The 19,087-nt window shown below is 40.5% G+C and overlaps 1 protein-coding gene across 1 annotated transcript in view; it reads left to right on the plus strand.

The window, feature by feature from the left end:
* TMPRSS7 (transmembrane serine protease 7) overlaps positions 1-19,087 on the plus strand; it is a 40,967-nt gene that overhangs the window by 2,122 nt on the left and 19,758 nt on the right. Inside the window, exons 2-7 of the mRNA XM_067546398.1 lie at positions 5,302-5,369; positions 7,789-7,982; positions 9,189-9,227; positions 11,713-11,941; positions 14,159-14,289; positions 16,263-16,375. Coding sequence (XP_067402499.1) covers positions 5,302-5,369; positions 7,789-7,982; positions 9,189-9,227; positions 11,713-11,941; positions 14,159-14,289; positions 16,263-16,375 — 774 coding nt within the window. The remainder of the gene's footprint in view (positions 1-5,301; positions 5,370-7,788; positions 7,983-9,188; positions 9,228-11,712; positions 11,942-14,158; positions 14,290-16,262; positions 16,376-19,087) is intronic.

The raw sequence follows: 19,087 nt of genomic DNA on the forward strand, positions 1-19,087 counted from the left end.
TCAAATTCCCTTTTTCACTTACATTTTGTTCCTATGGAAACTAACTTACCCATTCTGTGATTGTCTGTGTTTTTGATGTGCATTGTTCTTAGTCTGCTGCATTCACTCCTTCATTTCCTTTAAATCATGAAATCATCATTTCATGATCGCTTTCACCCAAATCGCCTTCTACCTTTTGAATCGCTACCAAATCAAGTGTAAAATGGCTGTGGTCGTGGTTACTTCCTCCACTTTCTGAAATAAAATCTATCCCTATACATTCCAAGAACTTTTGGAATTTTTGTGGGGTTTTTTTTTTTTCTGTATTACTTTTCCAACAGATATCTTGGTAGTTAGTCCCCCATTACTACCTGGACTTGTGTGTTGGATATTTCTGTTGTTTGTCTTAGAAATGCTGCATCCACCTCCTCTTCTTGATTTGGTGATCTATAGTAGACACCTATTGTGACAGTGTCAAACTATCTGGAATGGCTCATGAATGTGACTACCAACCTCAGGGGAGACTGTTACAAATCAGGGCACAAACCCAAAACTGTTGTGGACTCCTCAAGCATTATAACAGTCTCAAAATGAAGTCACAAAGAGTCCCCATGGGGCACTCTGGGCTATCTTGCCACCTAGGCAAGCCTGCCTTTGTGATAGATGGTCCCTTACACCAAAAATCACAATATTCAGATTGCTCTTAGTCCCAAAGTACCAGTCACGTAGCTCAGGTCAAATGCACCCTAGATCTCTCACCACACCAAGACCATGCTTGTAGTTACTTTATCATAAGAATAACAGTTTTTAACTAGGAAAAAGAAATGATTGATTTATTATTTACATTATTTACAAGGTTAAAGCAGATAAACATTCACACACAAATGAGTTACAGTTTTGGGTTCCAAAAAGTAACAGAAGCTGCTGTAATGTGCAAGCTCTACATGTCCTTTAGGGATAACCCAAGCTAAGCAGCTTGGGGATCTTTTGCTTATACATAGACATTTTGCTGCCTCCGGATTCCAAGCAGCATAGTAATAATTTCTTCTTGACAGGATTTGTATTCCCTTTCCCCAAAGCTCAAGCTGATGGGACGAGTGTTTGTGCATGTCTCCTCTTCATTGGTGAGTGTGGAGCAATCAACAAAGTATTTTGTTCATTCACATTCCACAATGACTTGTCTGCTGTCTATGAGCCTTCTGTTGTTGGGCAGGATATAACACCTCTTGTGGCAAACTGGTATTTCACACTTGGTAATGCTTCTCTCCTGACTGTGTGGTTTTCCAGTTTCATTGCAAACACTCCTATATTTACAGAGGAAAACCCTTTATATCCTATGTTATAAAGGTAGTAACTGATATTATAAATGAGATTAGTATATGCAGCAACTCACAAGCTTTTCATAAAGTCTAAACATGTGATAAATCTAATGCCTGTTTTAACTATACTAACACACAGGTGAGCTAGACTGGTCCCATCTATGCATTGACAGTGTTCAGTGAGGCCTAGGGGCCATGGCATAAGGTCTCACCGGGTCTGCCAGCATCACAGACATCATCTCTCTCCTCCCCCCCCCCCCTTTTTTTTTTAAACACTCTTCATCTTTATCCAGAGATTCTCAACTGGTCTTCCTTTCACCTTCTTCTGGACCTCAGAACAACTGCACATATTCTTGATGTATAATGCAACACCTCCCCTTTTTACCATGCCTATCGTTCCAGAACATGCTATACCCCTCTATGCCAATATTCCTGTCATGAGAGTTATCCCACCAAGTCTGATGCCAGTTAAGTCTTAATTTAGCTTGTGTAGCTAATACTTCCAGTTCTTCCTGTTTGTTCTCCATATGCCTTGCATTTGCATATAGACATCTAAGTTGTCTTTTTACACCCACCCACCCCCGTGAGGTTTTGTAACCTGCCTCTTTGAACCTAGTTTAAAGCCGTCTTCCCTAGGTTGGTAAGTTGGTGCACAAAGATGCTTTTCCCCTTTTTGGTCAGGTGGACCCTATCACTTCCCAGTAGACCACCTTCTAGGAACAGCATCCCATAGTTTAGGAAGCCAGAGCCCTCCTGCACAGCTATGCATTCATTTCCAGGATGTACCAGTTCTTATACTCAACTGGGAGGATGGACAAGAACACAACCTGTACCTTCAACCCTATCACCCTTTTTCCTAGAGCCCGGTAGTCACTTCTGATCTGCTCAGGATCATATCTAGCAGACTCAGTAGTGCCCATGTGTCCGAGTAGCCCGGGGTAGTGGTCAGAGGGATGGATGAGTTTCAGCAACCTTTTTGTGACATCTCAGAGCTAATCTCTATGGAGAAAACACACTTCTTGGGGCGTCAGGTCTAGTTGGCAGATGGATGTCCCCATCCATGAGCAACTATATCTCCTCTTGGGTGTGGTAGCCATGAGCCTCGCAGCCGTGAGGGTAGGTGGCTCTTCCTCTTCAGCCGCTGGGGTCTGCTCCTCTCCTCCTGTTGCTAGTATAGCATTCTGGTTCTTCATCTCGATGGCCTGGGCAGTGGGTGGAATGTTGTCTACTGTCCAAAGTAACCAGCAGCCAGTCTCCACCCTATAGAGCAGCCAATTCTTCTTCCTCCTCTGGTGTTGCTGTGGTCCTCAGTAGTTGGCTATTGTCCTCCATCCCAGATGTTTCCACGTACCTCTTGTTGATGTAGTTCTTGTGCTCCTGGATGCTACGAAGACAAGCTACCTCCTCCTGCAGCTTCCTTAACTGCTTCCTGAGGGACTCCCCCAACAGACACCTCCCACACCTGGTGCGTCCCTCTGCCTGACTTTCATCAGTGGGGATGTGCAGGGTGCATGCCCAGCAAGACTAGGGCCTGGGTGGAAGCCTTCAGGGTCAAGATGCCTGTCTGGTGGGGGACCCCACAGGTGCAGGCTGAAGAAGGGCTAGCAGTGGTGTTGGTGACACACCATTTTCCTCTGACTGACCTCTTCTGTGTAGAGTACCAGCTGGCTAACTCCCTTAGTCTCCTAGCTGCCTTTGTCTCACCTGCTGTGTAGAAAGAAGGAAAGGCCTAGTTGTTTTTGAGTCTTGTTTGTTACAAATTAAACTCAGGCTGGGTCTGTTTACATTTACACACCTTTCATGCATTCATCAATGGATGTATTTTATATGGGAGACACTGAGACAAAACCAACATGGAATCCCATAAAGCCATTTTTAGGGTCACTCTTCAGAGATGAACTGCCATTTAATATGAATCATGAGATATTGAATGGAAAGAGTGATTAACTTGATCTCCGTTGCCTGTTTCCTGGGCTGCAGCATCAATAATGTCCTTAGAACTCTTGAATGCATTTAATTTCCTCTTAACGCTTGCCCATTTGAAGAAGCATTATTCTTCCCCAAATGCTTTGCTGCAGCTGGACACAGCAGAAGCAGCACTCAGAGCTTCCTATTGTATGTTGAAATTGCTGAATGCAGGGAAAAACAGTCAAACGTAAGAGCTTGTAATCCAGAGGGAAATGGAGACATGAAGGCTTTTGTTTGGGGAAAATAGTGAAGATCTGGAGAGGGAGAAGACAGGAGTGTAAGAGATGTCAATATTATCAGCCAGAGGCATTCAGCAATTATGAATCAGACTGCACCAAATCATGAGATTTTTTTTGAAGAATATCTGATAAGTCTTTTTATTTGCTTTCTGACTTTTTTCTGACTTTGTCTTTTTGTTCATGTATTGCATTTTTTCCTGTAACCATGAGGGTGAGAAACCTTTTTTTTTTAAAAAAATGAAAAGGTATCACATTCATATGAATAAGAACTATGAGTTGTCAAAAACTAAATATTGTGACACTTGAATGATAAAATTTGGGGAGTTGGCAACATGATGTAAAGAGCAGTCATTAGAAGCCATGTGCAGTGCATCACAAACATTATTCCTGCAAAACTGGATAAAACAGCTGGCGCTCTATCTACTGGCCACTTTTATTATTATAAATATGGATTTATGTTTATAAATAATATGGATGTGCCTCTGTAATAAGTAGCAGCATGATAGCAAGGCGCGTAATTATAGGATCTGGTTTCCAAATTGTTTGCAAGTGAGTAACTCAAAGTCCCTTTTTCTGTTTCTCATATTTATTGGTGGGGTGTTTGTGGACTGAGAGTAGACATGCCGGGGGGGCCAATCCCCTCCTCCCCCCCAAACAGTTACAAACCCTGCTTGATTGTTGGAGGTTCTAATTCCAGGTGTTAGTTGTTTGTCTCTCTGACTCATAAGTGGTTGTCATCCCCTTGACATAACCTTTCTGATTTGGGAGGGAGGGAAGGAAAAAGGCACTTTTTAAATCGCATTCTTTTCCTTCAAGAGACTATTTGGCTGATTATGCTCCTTGTTCACCCAAATCTTGTCTGCTTGAAAAGGGAATAGTTCATGTGAACGGAGAAGACGTAAAACGGAATAGTCTAATGTGACATACAGAGGAAGGAGGAGAAATTCTTTTACTGTATTCTGTACTATATTTTTGAAATGACGCCCCTTTGTCCTTCCGTTCTGGCTGAAAGGTCACTGCAATATATGACTTTCATAAGAAAGGCAGTGAAATAAGGGAACCTCTCCAAGTTACCTTCCTCCCCCTCAATAAAAAAGACATAATTGTTAATAAATCACTTTAAAGCCTAATCTGATGAGGCATTGAGGGTTGAGCACTTACAACTCCCTTTGATTGATAGGTCTTAATTAGCATCTGCTGATGTTATGTGCAAGGAACTAAATAACATTTATAAACTGGGCACAAATAAAATATCAGTTCCTCCTTGATGTTATCGCTCTTGCCTTCCTGCAGAAGAGATGGCCCCTCTAGCCCCTCTCATGTCTGTGCTGAATTAAATCAACACTACTAGAAGCATATACTGCCTAGTGGCAAAGTATGGTATGCTTCTTCCAACAATACAGCAGCAAACCCAAGTTATATCTGTGTCTCAGAACATTCTAAGCCAAATCACACGTGCTTCAACGGAAGGCCCAGGCTTATCAGAGGAGCAGAATTTGGCCCGAACAGCATGTTAAACAATTAGTTTGTCTTTTTCACTCAAGTAGGATAGAAATTGTTAACAAGACATATTTTTATATGTAACACTTATTCATTAGTAGCAAAAATAACCTTCTTTGTTTTATAATGCTAAATTGCACAGAAGGTGCAATTAAATCATGCCTACGTGTAGTTAAATACATGTAGAGAATACTGAGCACAGGCTCATCTCCTTAGGATTTGTCTGAACATTGCAGGCTCTGTTTGACTTGCAGAAATACTAATTTTTTTCATCCACTTAATGTTTTCTCTTCCAGATGAACTTGGTTTACACAACCTCTGCCTTCTCCAAATTTTATAAACAGTCTGTTGTTTCAGATGTCAGGTAAAACTCAATGCCGAGTATGTGTATGTCTTTGTCATGTGTGACGCTGATGTTTGAATGCTGTAATCTCAGGGAATGGAGTTCACCATACAAATTTACTTTTGTGTGACACCCACTCTGAATTATTTTGGCTCTGCCTGGTTCATGCACAAAGTTGCACTGATATAACTAAATCTGTTTAAACTCAGCCCGTTAGTTAAACCAGTGCTGCTTTGTGTGTGGTTATACTTAAATCGATTTAAATCTGGCTGAGGTTAGCTAATGCAGTACAATCAGCTTTAAACAGGTAAGGTAACACAAGTTTGCACCCATTTAACTAAAGAGGTTTAATTACACCAGTGCAAATTTCTGTGTAGACAAAGGTTGATGGTTTGGAACTTGTGGGAGGGTTGGAGGGAGGTGAAACGATCATGAACTGATCTTGGTTGCCCCAAGAAAATAACCTGTGCAACAGGGTATATACACTTTTATATCAGTTTGAACTAGTTTACTTTAGTTGAGCTTAGAAAATGGTTTACGCTAACCTGAAATAAGCCTCTGTTTAAATTGAAATGCTGTCCACATTGGGGTTTGCACCAGTTGAATGAAATAAACTAACGACTTGTCTACAGGTGTAGTTAAAGCAGTAGAACCCTTTAGCCCTGGTCTGCACTATGAGTTAGGTCGACGCAAGGCAGCGCACATCACCCTAACTCTGTAAGTGGCTACACTAAAATGTCTCTCCCAGTGATGTAACTCGCCCACTATGTCTACTTGATTATAATTCCATCTCTGTGAGAGGCGTAGCACTTAGGTTGACCTAGTTAAGTCGACACAGTGTGAGTGTAAACCAGTGTTTCTCAAATTACGCCACCCAGAGATTTTTCCTATGGGCAAGACAGCCTCCTGGGCGGAGATGGGTGAGGGGGCAAAGCAGCAGCCCCTCCCTACAACACCCAGGAGCTGCAGGGAGGAATCCTGGGGGGGGCTCAGAGAGGCAATCAGGACCAGGGGAGATCTGGGGAGTGGGGGAGAACAAGGGATAGCAGCGGGAGCTAGAGGTGATGGGTGGTAGGCTGAGGCAGACAATGAGGACAAGGGGCACTATAATAAAAATGTACAGTTGTATTTTTGAGTCTACAAAAAAAAAAAAAAAGAGACACAAATAAATTTAGTGATTTGGATATGTATATGTGCATATTTATGTGTTTTTCTTAGTTTGTTAAGTATTAGGTAAATTTGTCAGTGGCCACCAGCAGGAGTTGGTGCCGCAGTCTGAGACTACCAAAATATTTGTTGTGAGAACCCCATGCATAGTCAGTGTGTTGCTTACATCAGCTGTTGCTGCCTTTCAGAAGCCTTCCCACAATGCCCCCACACTGATCATTAAATCGGCGCGAGCGCTCCTGGTGAGGATGCACACCACCAACACGAGGAGCGTAGGATGGACATGCAAAAGTGATTCAATGACTGCGGTGGCTGTACGTCGACGTAACTTACGTCAGCATAATTTTTGTAGTGTATACATAGCCCTAGGGTGGATGCAGTTAAATTGCTATGATGGGTTTTATATTGGCATATCTAAGGAGAATAGGGCCTTGTGTACACTAAAGAGTATGCCGGTATAGCTATACAAGCAAACCCTCCAGTGCAGGGTCAGCTTATTTCAGCAAAACAGTTTTACCGATACAGATTATACCAGTTCCCTGAATAAAACGTTGTGTTGACAAAATGACTCTTTTGCCAGAATATCTGTACCGACACTAGGGGTTTTGCTAGCATAGCTTTAGCTTTTCTTGGGGATGTGATCATTTTTATTTATTTTTTAACACATTCCTGACTGACACAGCTGTGTCAACAAAACTTCCTAATATATAGACCAGGCTTAACTATACTGGTGTAGGTATAACTCTGTCCTCGCTTGTACCAGTATAACTAAATGAGTGGTAAAACCACACCCCATTATTAGTATTATATTACTAACATAATTTTAAAATGTAGACCAGGCCTTAGCCGGGGAGCAGGCTGAAGATAGATTTCATAAAAGCACTGAGCCTCTCAAGATCAGATTAAATAGTAGTAGAAACTGTTTTGGGATATGGCAAAGTGGTTGTTCAAGGATAACATTATTGGAGAGATGATTTTTCCTTCATTCCTATTTCCTTCTGTAGGGAGCCAACCCATCTTCAAATCAGGTCAGTGGAAAGATTTCCATTTGCCTCAATAGAAGAGGGGGGCCCTCTGAAACTTACTCTAATGGTTTACAATTTTAAATAGTGTTTTCTGGCGAGCGAGTGAGAAGACTCAGTGTGTCAGAACAACATACCCAGATATAAAATGGAAATTGTACTCTTCTAAATCACTATCTGGAAGCCCATGTAAATGTCCAGTCTGAGAAACACTGCAATATGACGGAATCTGTATGTACATTCAATTGCAGTAACAACAACAATGGAGGCCTTCTTGTTCATTTCTGGATCGTATTTGTGGTACCGCAGGCTAAAGGTCAAGTGTTCTGCGAGGACTGTGTGGCTGCCATTTTAAAGGACTCCATTCAGACCAGTATCATCAACCGGACCTCAGTGGGGAGCCTTCAAGGGCTTGCAGTCGACATGGACTCCATTGTGCTGAATGGTCAGTATTTGTGCATCTGTATCCTTAATGAATTACGTCATGTGTTAGAAGTCTGTTACCCTAGAATAGCGACTGTTATAAAAGTACCAGGTCTCCCATCTCCTCCCCTGCTATTAATTTACAATAAATGCAAAAAGCTACATTGAGGCCACATTCAGATGGAAGATGAACCAAAACACTGAATCCCAAGGCTCCTAAAATTTGGGAAGGTTTGATTCAGTTGAACGTTATTGACACCATAACAGTGAACTTCCTGGTTTTGTGTGAGACAAATCCCAGTCCTCAGTCTAACGTTAGTTCAATCTGTTTGTCTTTAACCTGAAGGTTGGTTTTTGTTTTTTTTTAAAAAGAACAAAGGCAAAGGACCACACTTTGGTAGATGAGGACCTTTCTCACTCATGTTTGCCTAGAAAGGTGGCTGTGCATGGTTCCTGTCCTGATTGTTGGAGATGGTGGGAGACTTCTTACCAAGAGGAGTCTTATCCTCACCTCCTACTCCACCCTGGTTACTTGGGGGAATCAGTGTCTTCTGGGTGAACCTTGTATGTGATCTTCCTTACCGATGCTCTGAAAAATCTTATGTGACTGATGACCAGGAAGTTCCTGACCTGTATTAAAGGCCTGATCTTGAGGGTGCTGAGCAACCTCGATTCCTACCGCCATCAGTGGCAGTTGAGTGCTCAGCAGCTCACGTAATTAGGGGCCTGAAGATTTTGATGGGGACACAGATGATACATCTTTCAGTGCATCCACTGATGACGATGCCCTAATTCAGATTACAATCTGTACTGGTTGAGTGGTGTGGCCCCGAAGCTCTAACATAAAACTGTGTGGCCACTATAGAGGCAAAACAGATAGCAGAGAGAGGCAAATAGAGTTTCTGAGGATCAGCAGTTGGGCAGGTTATGGGATGGATGGAATTTCTCAGTGTTGAAATCTCCCTTAAAAAGTGTGAGAGCTGGAATTATTAAACTCATGTGAATTTATTCCCCAGAATTCTGACTGTGCTCTCTCTCTCTACCCAGGATATTCAGGGCTGAACTTCAGGGGTCAGACATTCTCAGCAGAGTATTATGAAACCAATAGCTGAAATATTTAAAGTGTATTTATTACTGAGTTTATATGGGTTTGGCTAGAGTTAAATGCTGGATTTTAAATTCCATATAAAATATGAGCAGGTTCACTTTAGTTTCTTTTCCAGTGCAGCTGGGCTTCGATCAGATTATTCTTCAACAACTGGAACAGGTAATTCTGAGTGGGTTTTTTGTTTTTGTTTTTGTTCAGTTTCAATATTCCCTACATTTATCACTTGTAATGAGACGTATATTTGCTCAATTTTGTTCTACCAAGGGTAAAATTCAGCATTGGCGTGTATATGTTGAGCTACCATTGCAGTCAATGGGGAGTCTTGCATGTGCCCAGCCACTGACTCTGTCTCTGAAGATATTGTTTGGTAATATTTTGGTAGACATAGTGATACTGGTTTGTGATATGCTTTGCAACTACATCTGCGTGAAACTCGGAGGTTTATGTTTTTGAGGCTGTTATTTTCCTCCTTGCTTCCCTCTGAAATTACATAAGGAGTTTAGTGTCTGAATGAATTCCATAATTCAAAGCAAAATTTGCTCCAAACTGCTTAGTTTTTTCTGACTTAAGGGTTAACACCATGTAGATCCCCACTTGGTTTTATGCTCTCACCATAAATCAGAGTTGCTTGAAACTCAAATCTCATTTGCTAAAATGTTCATGTACTTGGTTATTTCTTGGATTCACTAGGCTATAGCAGAAGTTGGCAAGGGGTCTAGAGTGGTCCTTTCTACAGTCTTTTTAAAATGTGTAAAGAACCACTTATGGGACTGAAACAATACAAGATGTGTGCTTCTCAGTATTCCAACTCCATGGTAGTGGCAATAATACAAAGATCAGATCTTGCATTAGTTTAGTCCTGCATGTAGTGCCTCAAGATGGGACAAGAGGCAGTGGAGGGGAGAAGGAAAAAGAGGACCATGTGATACAAACAAACGTTTGAGAGAGATCCTAAAAACAAATGAAAAAGATGAGACGCCACATTCTAGTCCTGCTTTGTCCACATGATGCACCCACTATGTAGCCCAGAGCAGTTGGTAATTGGTATCTAAAAGAAGCTTTGGTATTGGAATACCATGTGGCTGAGGTTGAAAGTTGAGATAAATTGCTAGAGTGGTCTAGGAACTCCCCCCCCACTCCGCCCCCCACTGGTGCCATTTTGTTTCTTGCCTGACCTTAGTTGATCGTGATCATTTACTTTCACAATTACTAAAATAACCCTCAAAATTACTGTAGACAAATGAAATTAATAAGAATTAGTTGTCAGCAAAGCTGATCTTGTACTGGAGGAAAATGAACATCTGTTACCAATCAAAAACTGATATTTTTGTGGTTTAATAACTGTACAAATTCTGTGCTATAAACTTGAGTTGACTTTGAAAGTATGTGGCACTTATTTATGCCATGCAAACATTCATATGAATAAATGTTTCAAGAATATTCGCATACGTTTGAAAGCCTTATAAATACCTGCTTTTTCCTGCATTGAATCAGTACTGGTTAGTCACACAGCTCTAATAATTTACACTTCTGTGAAGAAGAATTGTTGGCAACTTTCTTAGGAGCTTGCTGGTGCTGCTCATGTTAAGTGCAATATCTAATTTGGTTTATCAGTTGCAACATAATAATACAGCTGCTTTTTGGGTTCACCAACAGATGCATTTACAAATATTCCAGTAATATTTTCATTGATGTTTCAAGGGGGTAATTATCTGAGCTGAGGGAATCTTACCCTTTTAGTTTGTAAAGATTAAGGCAAATATCTTTTGCATTCACACCTTCCCCTTCTTTCCTTATAAAGAATTGTGCTAAGAGTTTCAGGTATGAATAAACTGAAAATCTCAAAGTTGTTTGAATTGAAACTAAGAACTCGACAGTACCATAAATTGGCTCACCTTGACTTTGAAATTAAGGTTTGAAAACTTTCATGGTACTTTCTGAAGAGCCTGGTTCAAGTTTTGATTTTTGTCATAAACTGAAACCAGACATGTTGTATAGCAATGTTGCACTAAACTCTAATAATTTACATTTCTGCACTGAACACTTTCAGGCAGAATTGTCCGCTTCTTTCTTTTAACGTGTGGAAGAGCAATATCTAACAAGATGGACATGTCAGTTCAGAAACCTTAATGACAGCAATACAATAGTGCACTTTGGATGTTCTGAAGCTTAGCAATTAATGGTGCATAGTGGAGATCAGAAATCTCATGGATTTCTCCCTTGGAGCTGGGCAAATTCTTTTCACAATAATGAACAATTATTAGAGTTTACCTCTTCTTTCTGTTGACCTGTGAATCCTTGTACATGTCAAATGTGTTGTGCAAATAGCAGATTTTCAAAATGACAACATTACTTCCAGTGCAAATGCTCCTTCATATATTTATGTATATGAGCATTCACCATGCTTTTATTCTCTATCAATTTTGTTGTGGCTATAACCTTCTTTAATCATAGACTTGTGAGTAAACTGAGGCTGTAAATTCCAGTGGGATGTATTGGAATATTCTGTTTACAAGAACCTTTATGAAGAGACCTGTGGCATTTGCCCAGATTGTTTCCCTCTCCTCCTCCCTTGCCCCACCCAGACTTAATATTCTCAGTGAACCTGATCATGATCAGTGTTAAAAATGTGCAATTTCTACAGGAACAAATTGCATGTACGATCTGTATGCAGATGGTCTGCGTCAGCACTTCCCCCTGGACATCACAGCTACCTCGGGAAGGATGATTTGTTATTTCAAACTGATTGCATTAGTGGGCCATCTAATTCGTCTCTCAGTAGCATCCATTCAGATGGAAGCAGATAACTGCATCACTGATTCGCTGACCATTTATGACTCCTTGATGCCAATCAAAAGTAAGATACTCTACCGGTACGTATATATTTTAAATAAGAATTCTTTTGGCTCTGCAAGCTTTTCATGAGATTTTTTTTTGTGCTTTTCCTTTTTAGTTTAAGTACTCACTAAATTTTGTGTTCTATATAAATGATACTGAATAATGAACTTAATTACCTTACATAAAAAATCGAGTGGAAAAACTGGCCTCGCTAATGAGAAGGCATTTGGAAAACGGTAAATATTAACCTAGATGCAAAAGTGTGAAAATACACAGCTTGTTAGTGGGCAGAATTTCCCATTCCTTTTCAGGAAACCAGAGTAAACTGGAAGAAATTACAAAGTTTCATCCTTTGAATGAATTAGGAGAGGTCAAGAAAATCTCTTTTCATGTATGAAACCTGAAAACCTTGCACCGCTCTAAAAACTCCTAACTTGGTTCTGTTGACGCTACACCAGCTCCATTGCCGGGTGCTTTTCCTCAGCTGTTCCATGGCTTTTAAGCACAATTAATATTTTTATTTTAAGGATTTGTAGTTTCTAATTTATTTAGAAGTTGGATTACTGTGAATTTTTATCGCTGGGGGGAGTTGGTGAATGAGGAGTCTGGGTTCTTTTTGGAGGGACAGACAGCTATTTTTCTTTTGTGTTTTGTATGGTACCTAGCACAATGGGTTCTTGCTCCCAGACTGGGACCATTGGATACAGTTGCAGTAGTAATAATAATTTAGAGTGCAGGAGTAACATGGAAAGGGCAGCATCTCCTGCTCTGCTCTGTTCAAGTGACTCAACTCTGACCTAGACGGAACAGCATGTAAAGATGAGAGCTTAGTTTTGTTGTCCTTTAAATCCCTTTTTCCCCCCTGCCTAGTCAGAGGGTGAACAAGGGAAGTGGGTTTTGTATTGTGGACAACCATCTGCTGGAAACTTTACTGAGATCACTGGCTCAGTTTACACGGGCTACCAGACCACTATTAGTGGCAACATCCATTTTAGTCTTTTTTCTGTAAGTGAGCCTGTGGAAGGCCAGTGCCACTTCCCTGAGCGAGCCAGACTGTGAATGCCTTCCAAATGTTAATGTTTTGTTTTTCAGAAAGGTGATAGGATCCTATAATTTTTCTTACTGGTCTTGTCATCTGTACTCTTTTGTCTCTCTAACCAATGTCCGAGTTCAGGGCAACAGTGTCATGCTGTCTGAAGTGGCTCATGACTATGAGGGTCTATTTCAGGGTAGACTGCCAGAACCAGGGCAGACACCCCAAACAGGGTGATGTGTTCTATAATTAGATTTCACCAAGCCAGTAACAAATGTGAACTTCTGGGCCACGGTAACAGTCTTACCATGGAGTCACAGACAGTGCCCTTAAATTTTCCAGTCTATTTTACCACCCAAGCAAACTGGATTTAGTGATAAATCCAAAGCTCACAGCACATTCAGGTTGCTTCCAGTCCCAAGAGACCACTCACTCACCCCAGATCAGTTGGTACTTTAGAATCTCATACACCAAAGACAACACCTGTAGTTTATTACAGGATTCGCTGTCTGAAAGTTTAACAACTAGAAAAAAGGAATGATGAGAGAGGAAAGAGATTGCTGGAAGGAATGGTGGGGGGGAACCCCAGCCAGTTGGGAAACTTTCCAGCCACCATCTTTGTTTATGGCTGCAACTGATACGAGTCCTTTCAAGTCTCTGAATTACTCAAACAGTTTTGAGTTCCATAGAGCAGCAGACAGAGCGATTATATTTATTGTGGACACAAGTTGGAGGGCTGGAAATGTGAGGACAACTAGAATGTGGAAGGGCATGTGCATCACTGGAAATTGTGGGGATGAAATATGTGTTGCTGCTTGAAATGCCACCAGATCTAACAGGGATGGATTTCTCACTCTGAGGAGTGTCATTTTATAACTGCAAAGAATGGCATGATGCAGTTGAACAGAAGTAACTTGTGCATTGTGTAGTTTATTTTCAGTATTAAAATGGAGAACCCCAAAACAGCTCCCCTCCCCACAAGAAAGCAATAATAGCAAACCATAAGCTAGCTTCACTGCTTGCTGACCTGGAAACAATATATGAAAGCAGCCTTCAGCCATGTCCTTTAGTAGGTAGGGTCAGTGATTTTAAAGTAGGGTTTGGAAGGAAGATGACTTCATAAACTTGGTTGTCCTGAGGAAACTGCACATTTTAATAAAGACTAATGTGCTCTTATTACAAACTATTGATGTGTATGCTGTCACTATTTTCCCCATAGAATTTGTGAACCAACCAACTCATTAATGTCGTTTGTTTCCACAAATAATCTGATGCTGATAACCTTCAAGTCAACACAGATACAACAATTGAAGGAAGTTCATGGGTACTTTGAGGTCATTACACAAGAAAGTAAGTTATTGTTTAAATGAATTGTATGTATCCTTGAGATGCCAGTCACAACCCCATAGCTGAGTCTGAATTAATGAATTTGCGCAACTCCTTGTCAGCTTCTTTAGTCATTCTTTCCCTCCTTCCTTCTATATCTGCCTCTCAGGTTCTTCTCCACCCACTTGCCTATCTCCTGAATAGTTTTTATTGTTATGACTCCCAGTCTATTTTTTTCCCTTCCTTCCTGTGCTCCTGTCTGTTTGGATTAGCTCTCGTTGAGTGAAGCAGTCAGGGAAGTGCATTTAAAAACAACTTGCGTTGCAAACAAATCACGTCTCTGATACTCTGGTATGCCAGTAGAGGGAGTTGTTGCATTAACTGACTGTCTATAAATAAGGCACATAAGTGTAAAAAATTCCTTCCACAGCTTCCTGTTAAGAAGATGATGATATTTACAGCAGGGAGCTCTTCAAGAGAAACTCTATGAGTGGGACAAGAAGTTGCTGCTGATCTTCGGCCTATTAAAAGGCCACTGTCCATTTAAAAACATGTACAAATCCTGCACTTTGGCAGGGGGTTAGCCTAGGTGACCCTTGCAGTCCCTGCTAACCCTACGAGTCTATACAAATCCTGTGTTTGGACACATTATTTTAATGAATCATGTCTATTATAAGATTGCTTAAGAGCCAACCAGGAATGGGGCCTTTGTGCTAGGTGCTGTACAAGTACAGTGCGTTAGACAGTCCCTACCCCAAAAAGCTCACAATCTAAATGGGACAGACACAGGGTAGGGGAAATGGGCACAATGGAGAAGCTGAGTGAACCATGTGATGGTGGCAAACATTGTGTTGGTTTCACAATTTTATTCTTGGCTTGTGGAGTTTGTGTTTGGGAGGGAGGAGTTAGCCTATCCCCCTCCTACATGGAAAGAAAAGAGAAGGGAGAGGGAATATTGGAGAAGAAGTGGTGAAGGAGGCAGTCGGAAGGAGAGGGGAGGGTAAGAGGGACAATTGGGGAGTGAGGCTGAAGTGAAGAGACTGAGGGAGGAGTTGGAGCAAACAGCCAATCAGCACAGGGCAGAGAAAGTCCAGTCTCTGAGATCATCACCATTCTGGGTCCCTGCTTTAGCTACTTCTGCAGCTGCTCCTATAGGCTGTGGTCTCTGACTGGCAGTATTGAAGCTGAAAATATTGAGTACTGAAGCATTCAGCATTAAAGCTGAGTTTTATTGTTTTAATATCATTGTTTTAATGTCTTAATATTGTAGTTTTACATTTTGTATTTCTCTGCTTGGACAATGAAAATAGACAAGCAAGTTTAGATTTTTGTATTTAGTTCATTTCTTTTCAATTTCTCTTTGAGATTAAGGGGTGACTTCATCAGGCTAAAAGTACTTGCTGGAGAACGGATATTTGATGATAAAGGGCTCTTCAATCCAGCATACAAAAATATAACACAGTCCAAAGGCTGGAAGTTGAAGCTAGACAAATTTAGACTAGAAATAAGTGCCAATTGTTAATAATGAGGGTAATTAACCATTGGAACAACTTACTGAGGGTCATGGTAGATTCTCCATCAATAACAATTTTTTAAATCAAGATATGCTTTAGTTCAAACAGGAATTATTTTGAGGAGTTCCTAAGATCTGTGTTATACAGGAGATCAGAGGATATGATTGAGATGGTCCTTTCTGCCTTTATAAAACTTAGATTCTCATGCACTGCTGATATGTGTTGATTGCAAATATACTTAATATATATTTAGATCTTTATAACTGAGTGTGATTAATCTTTTTTTAAAGTAAACTTTCAGACAAACTCAGTTTTTTACAAACCCAAAATAAGGCTCACCAGGCTGACAGGGTTTTGTAAAGACTTACTTTGTTCTGTTGTGGACCCAAAGGGCTGTGACTAACTTAGACACTTATCCAACAGGCTCCAAAACTGGAATGTTTTAAATAACGTGAAACCTCACTAAAATATTTCTTTTTTTAGAATGTGGAAAAACGATATTGACAAAAGAGAGAACTGCCTTTGAGGGGAGAATTGTGAGTCCATATTACCCAAGCTACTATCCTCCAAAATGCATTTGTACATGGAACTTTCAGGTAATGCCTAAATTATGTACAATGCCTAAAGATAGAGAATACACAACTACCTTCTGGCCTACTCTAAGAATTCTTTTATGGATAGTGATGTGCTTCTCTGAAAAATGTGATAATCGTCTTATGGAATGGTTATTGCTGAATACATGCAATGCACTGGGACCTGTAGAAGGTAACCACTGAAAGACCCAACAAACAGTGGCATCTTGAAACGGACAAGTGGGTCTTCAATAACAATGGCTGCAAATTTTATTTCAAAAGCCAGGAGGTGTCACATAAAAGACGAAATCACATTTATTTGATAAGAATTATTCATAAAATGTTTAGACATAAATCATTTAAAATGTGCATGTGTAAAAGTCACTTGTCCCCAGTCTGCTGCCATTCACCTGAGATGTGGGGCCGAATCGTAAACACTCAGCATCCGCAACTGGAATTTCCACAAGAGCTCAGCACCTCCCATTTTAATGCTTACGGCAAGATATTTTTTTTCAACAGCTTGGCACCCCGCACACTGAGTTCTTTTGAAAAATCTTTACTTTGCCTAAAGGGAAGCTCAGCTTTTTGGAAAATCTGGCCCATGGTGCTAATGTATGAAATTGCAAAGCAACACAGAATAGTGAAGTGCAGTGACACCTGTCCACAACCTGTGTGTAAACAGCTTGTGCCTTCTGAGCATCTCCACTCCAAGCAGTCTTCTAAAACATCTGAAACTGATTCTGCACAGTCTCTATTTCTGTTGAAGAGGTGGTTGGTAAAATACTTGGTACCTTCGGATTGTCACTTAATAAAACTGGAGTCTTGTGTACACATTTAATATTACTTTGAACTACTCTGTTCTCCTCTCATACCCATGACTCTCCAGCACTCTTCATACATTATACTTCACAAGATTCATAGGGGCAAGTCATAGTTATTCATGATGATAATGAATAGTCACTGTTCCAGGAAAAGAGAATAAGAATGACTCATCTAGGATGTGGGAGACTCAAGTTCCTGTTCCGGTGACATTAATTACTTATACAAAGTGGAACAGCTACATCAGGAGAGTGTAGGAATGTCCACACTTTGAGGTGGAATCTAATTCCCAGCTTGAGAAGACATACCGGCACTAGCTCAATTAGAGCCAGTGCACTAAAAAGTGGCAGTATGAGGAGCTAGCCACCTTGAGTACTTACTATTTGAGACGTGAACTCAGGGTGGTTTACCCTCATGTCACTGTAGCTAAGCTCTATTTTTAGCTCACCAGTTCTATCAGAGCTACCCTGGGTATGTCTCCTCAAGATGACAATTACACCTATAGCTCCAGTATAGACATATCCTGAGAGAACAAACAAACAAACACATGATTGTTGTGTAGACGCCTTACTTCATGCACAATTGGAAGATGCTCAGATGCTACTGTCATGAGCACGATATAAAAACCTATGTACGGTAGAATAGTGACCTGTGCCAGAATATCCTGTAACTCAATGACTAAGGCATTTTCTTCTCAAATGGGAGAAATGCAAGTTAAAATTATTTCTCCATTTCAGGCAGAGGGGAAAATTGACCAGGTCTCCCACATCCCCAGGTTATTTCACTAGCCTCTGGGCTAAAGTTTATAAGGAGGCTAGTGGGACCACTACCACCACCATCACCTCCTGCCCACTCTCCACTTTGTGACTGCAGCCTGAAAAATCCAAATGTTGTGGCAATATTGAAATGAAACTGTTCCTTTCAACATTACTGATACACTTGGATTTTTTTGGTTTGGTCAAAACTATTAAGTTAACTTGGCATAATTCACAACTAGTTTTGGTTCTACTGAAATTGCATTTTTCGGCCTTCAAACTATTTGCTGAAATTTTTTTCACCCAGTTCTAGTTGCCAGTTTTTAAACATGGGCAAAAAAAACATTTTCTCCTAGTCGTCTTCTCAGAAACAGCTGAAATATATTGGCTGACATTTTCGAGAAATATATAGCATGAACCAGATTTTCAGCACAGAAAATGTCAGCCCAAACAGTTTAGGTTTGAAGTTACAAATAACTTAAAACAGGATCTTAGTATAGAAAGTGTTGGGCAACTTCAATAAAAGGCACCAGATTGTCTGTTCTCTAGTTCTTTGCTAAAGCACAATCTCCAGCTTGGAAGTCCCTTACTTTGCATTTTGCAATGTAGCCTGGTCCCCTCTGGGAAATGGAAGGCCAACAAATCCTAAGTTTGACATCTCTTACACCCTTGGAATTTATGAAGGTATCTGGGAACAATAGCTAGGCAATGTAGCTAAGGGAGTGTAGATAGCAGGAGGGGTGTAAAAGGAAAAAATTAAGAACAGTGATCTTCACAGCAATAGTGTGTTAAAAGTGGTGACAAATGTATTGAATTTGATAAGGAACCAAAGTGAAGCAATTCAGAATGGGGAGTAATTACTCTTTTTTATTTTATTTTATTTCGGATAGGATTTTGAGTGGGTTGGGAGCAGGGTTGAGGTGGAAAGCAGAAAGCACAAATTGAAAATGGGAGATGAAAGAACCAAAATATAGGTATAGCTATTTAGAAGCAGGGATGGCAATAAGTTGGACTTTATAGATAGTGGAGGAAAAGCCAGCAGGACTTAATACTTTTGGTGTGGGAGAAAAGCATAAAAAACTAACTAAAACTTTCGAACATTTATACTGGGGAGGATAGTGGGCTTTTTTTTTTTTTTTTTTTTTTTTCCCCCCCCCATGGT

This window comes from Emydura macquarii, unplaced genomic scaffold (genome assembly GCF_026122565.2).
Source record: "Emydura macquarii macquarii isolate MOO-44397 ecotype Brisbane River unplaced genomic scaffold, CSIRO-AGI_Emac_v2 contig_1119, whole genome shotgun sequence".
Lineage (NCBI taxonomy): Eukaryota > Metazoa > Chordata > Testudines > Chelidae > Emydura > Emydura macquarii.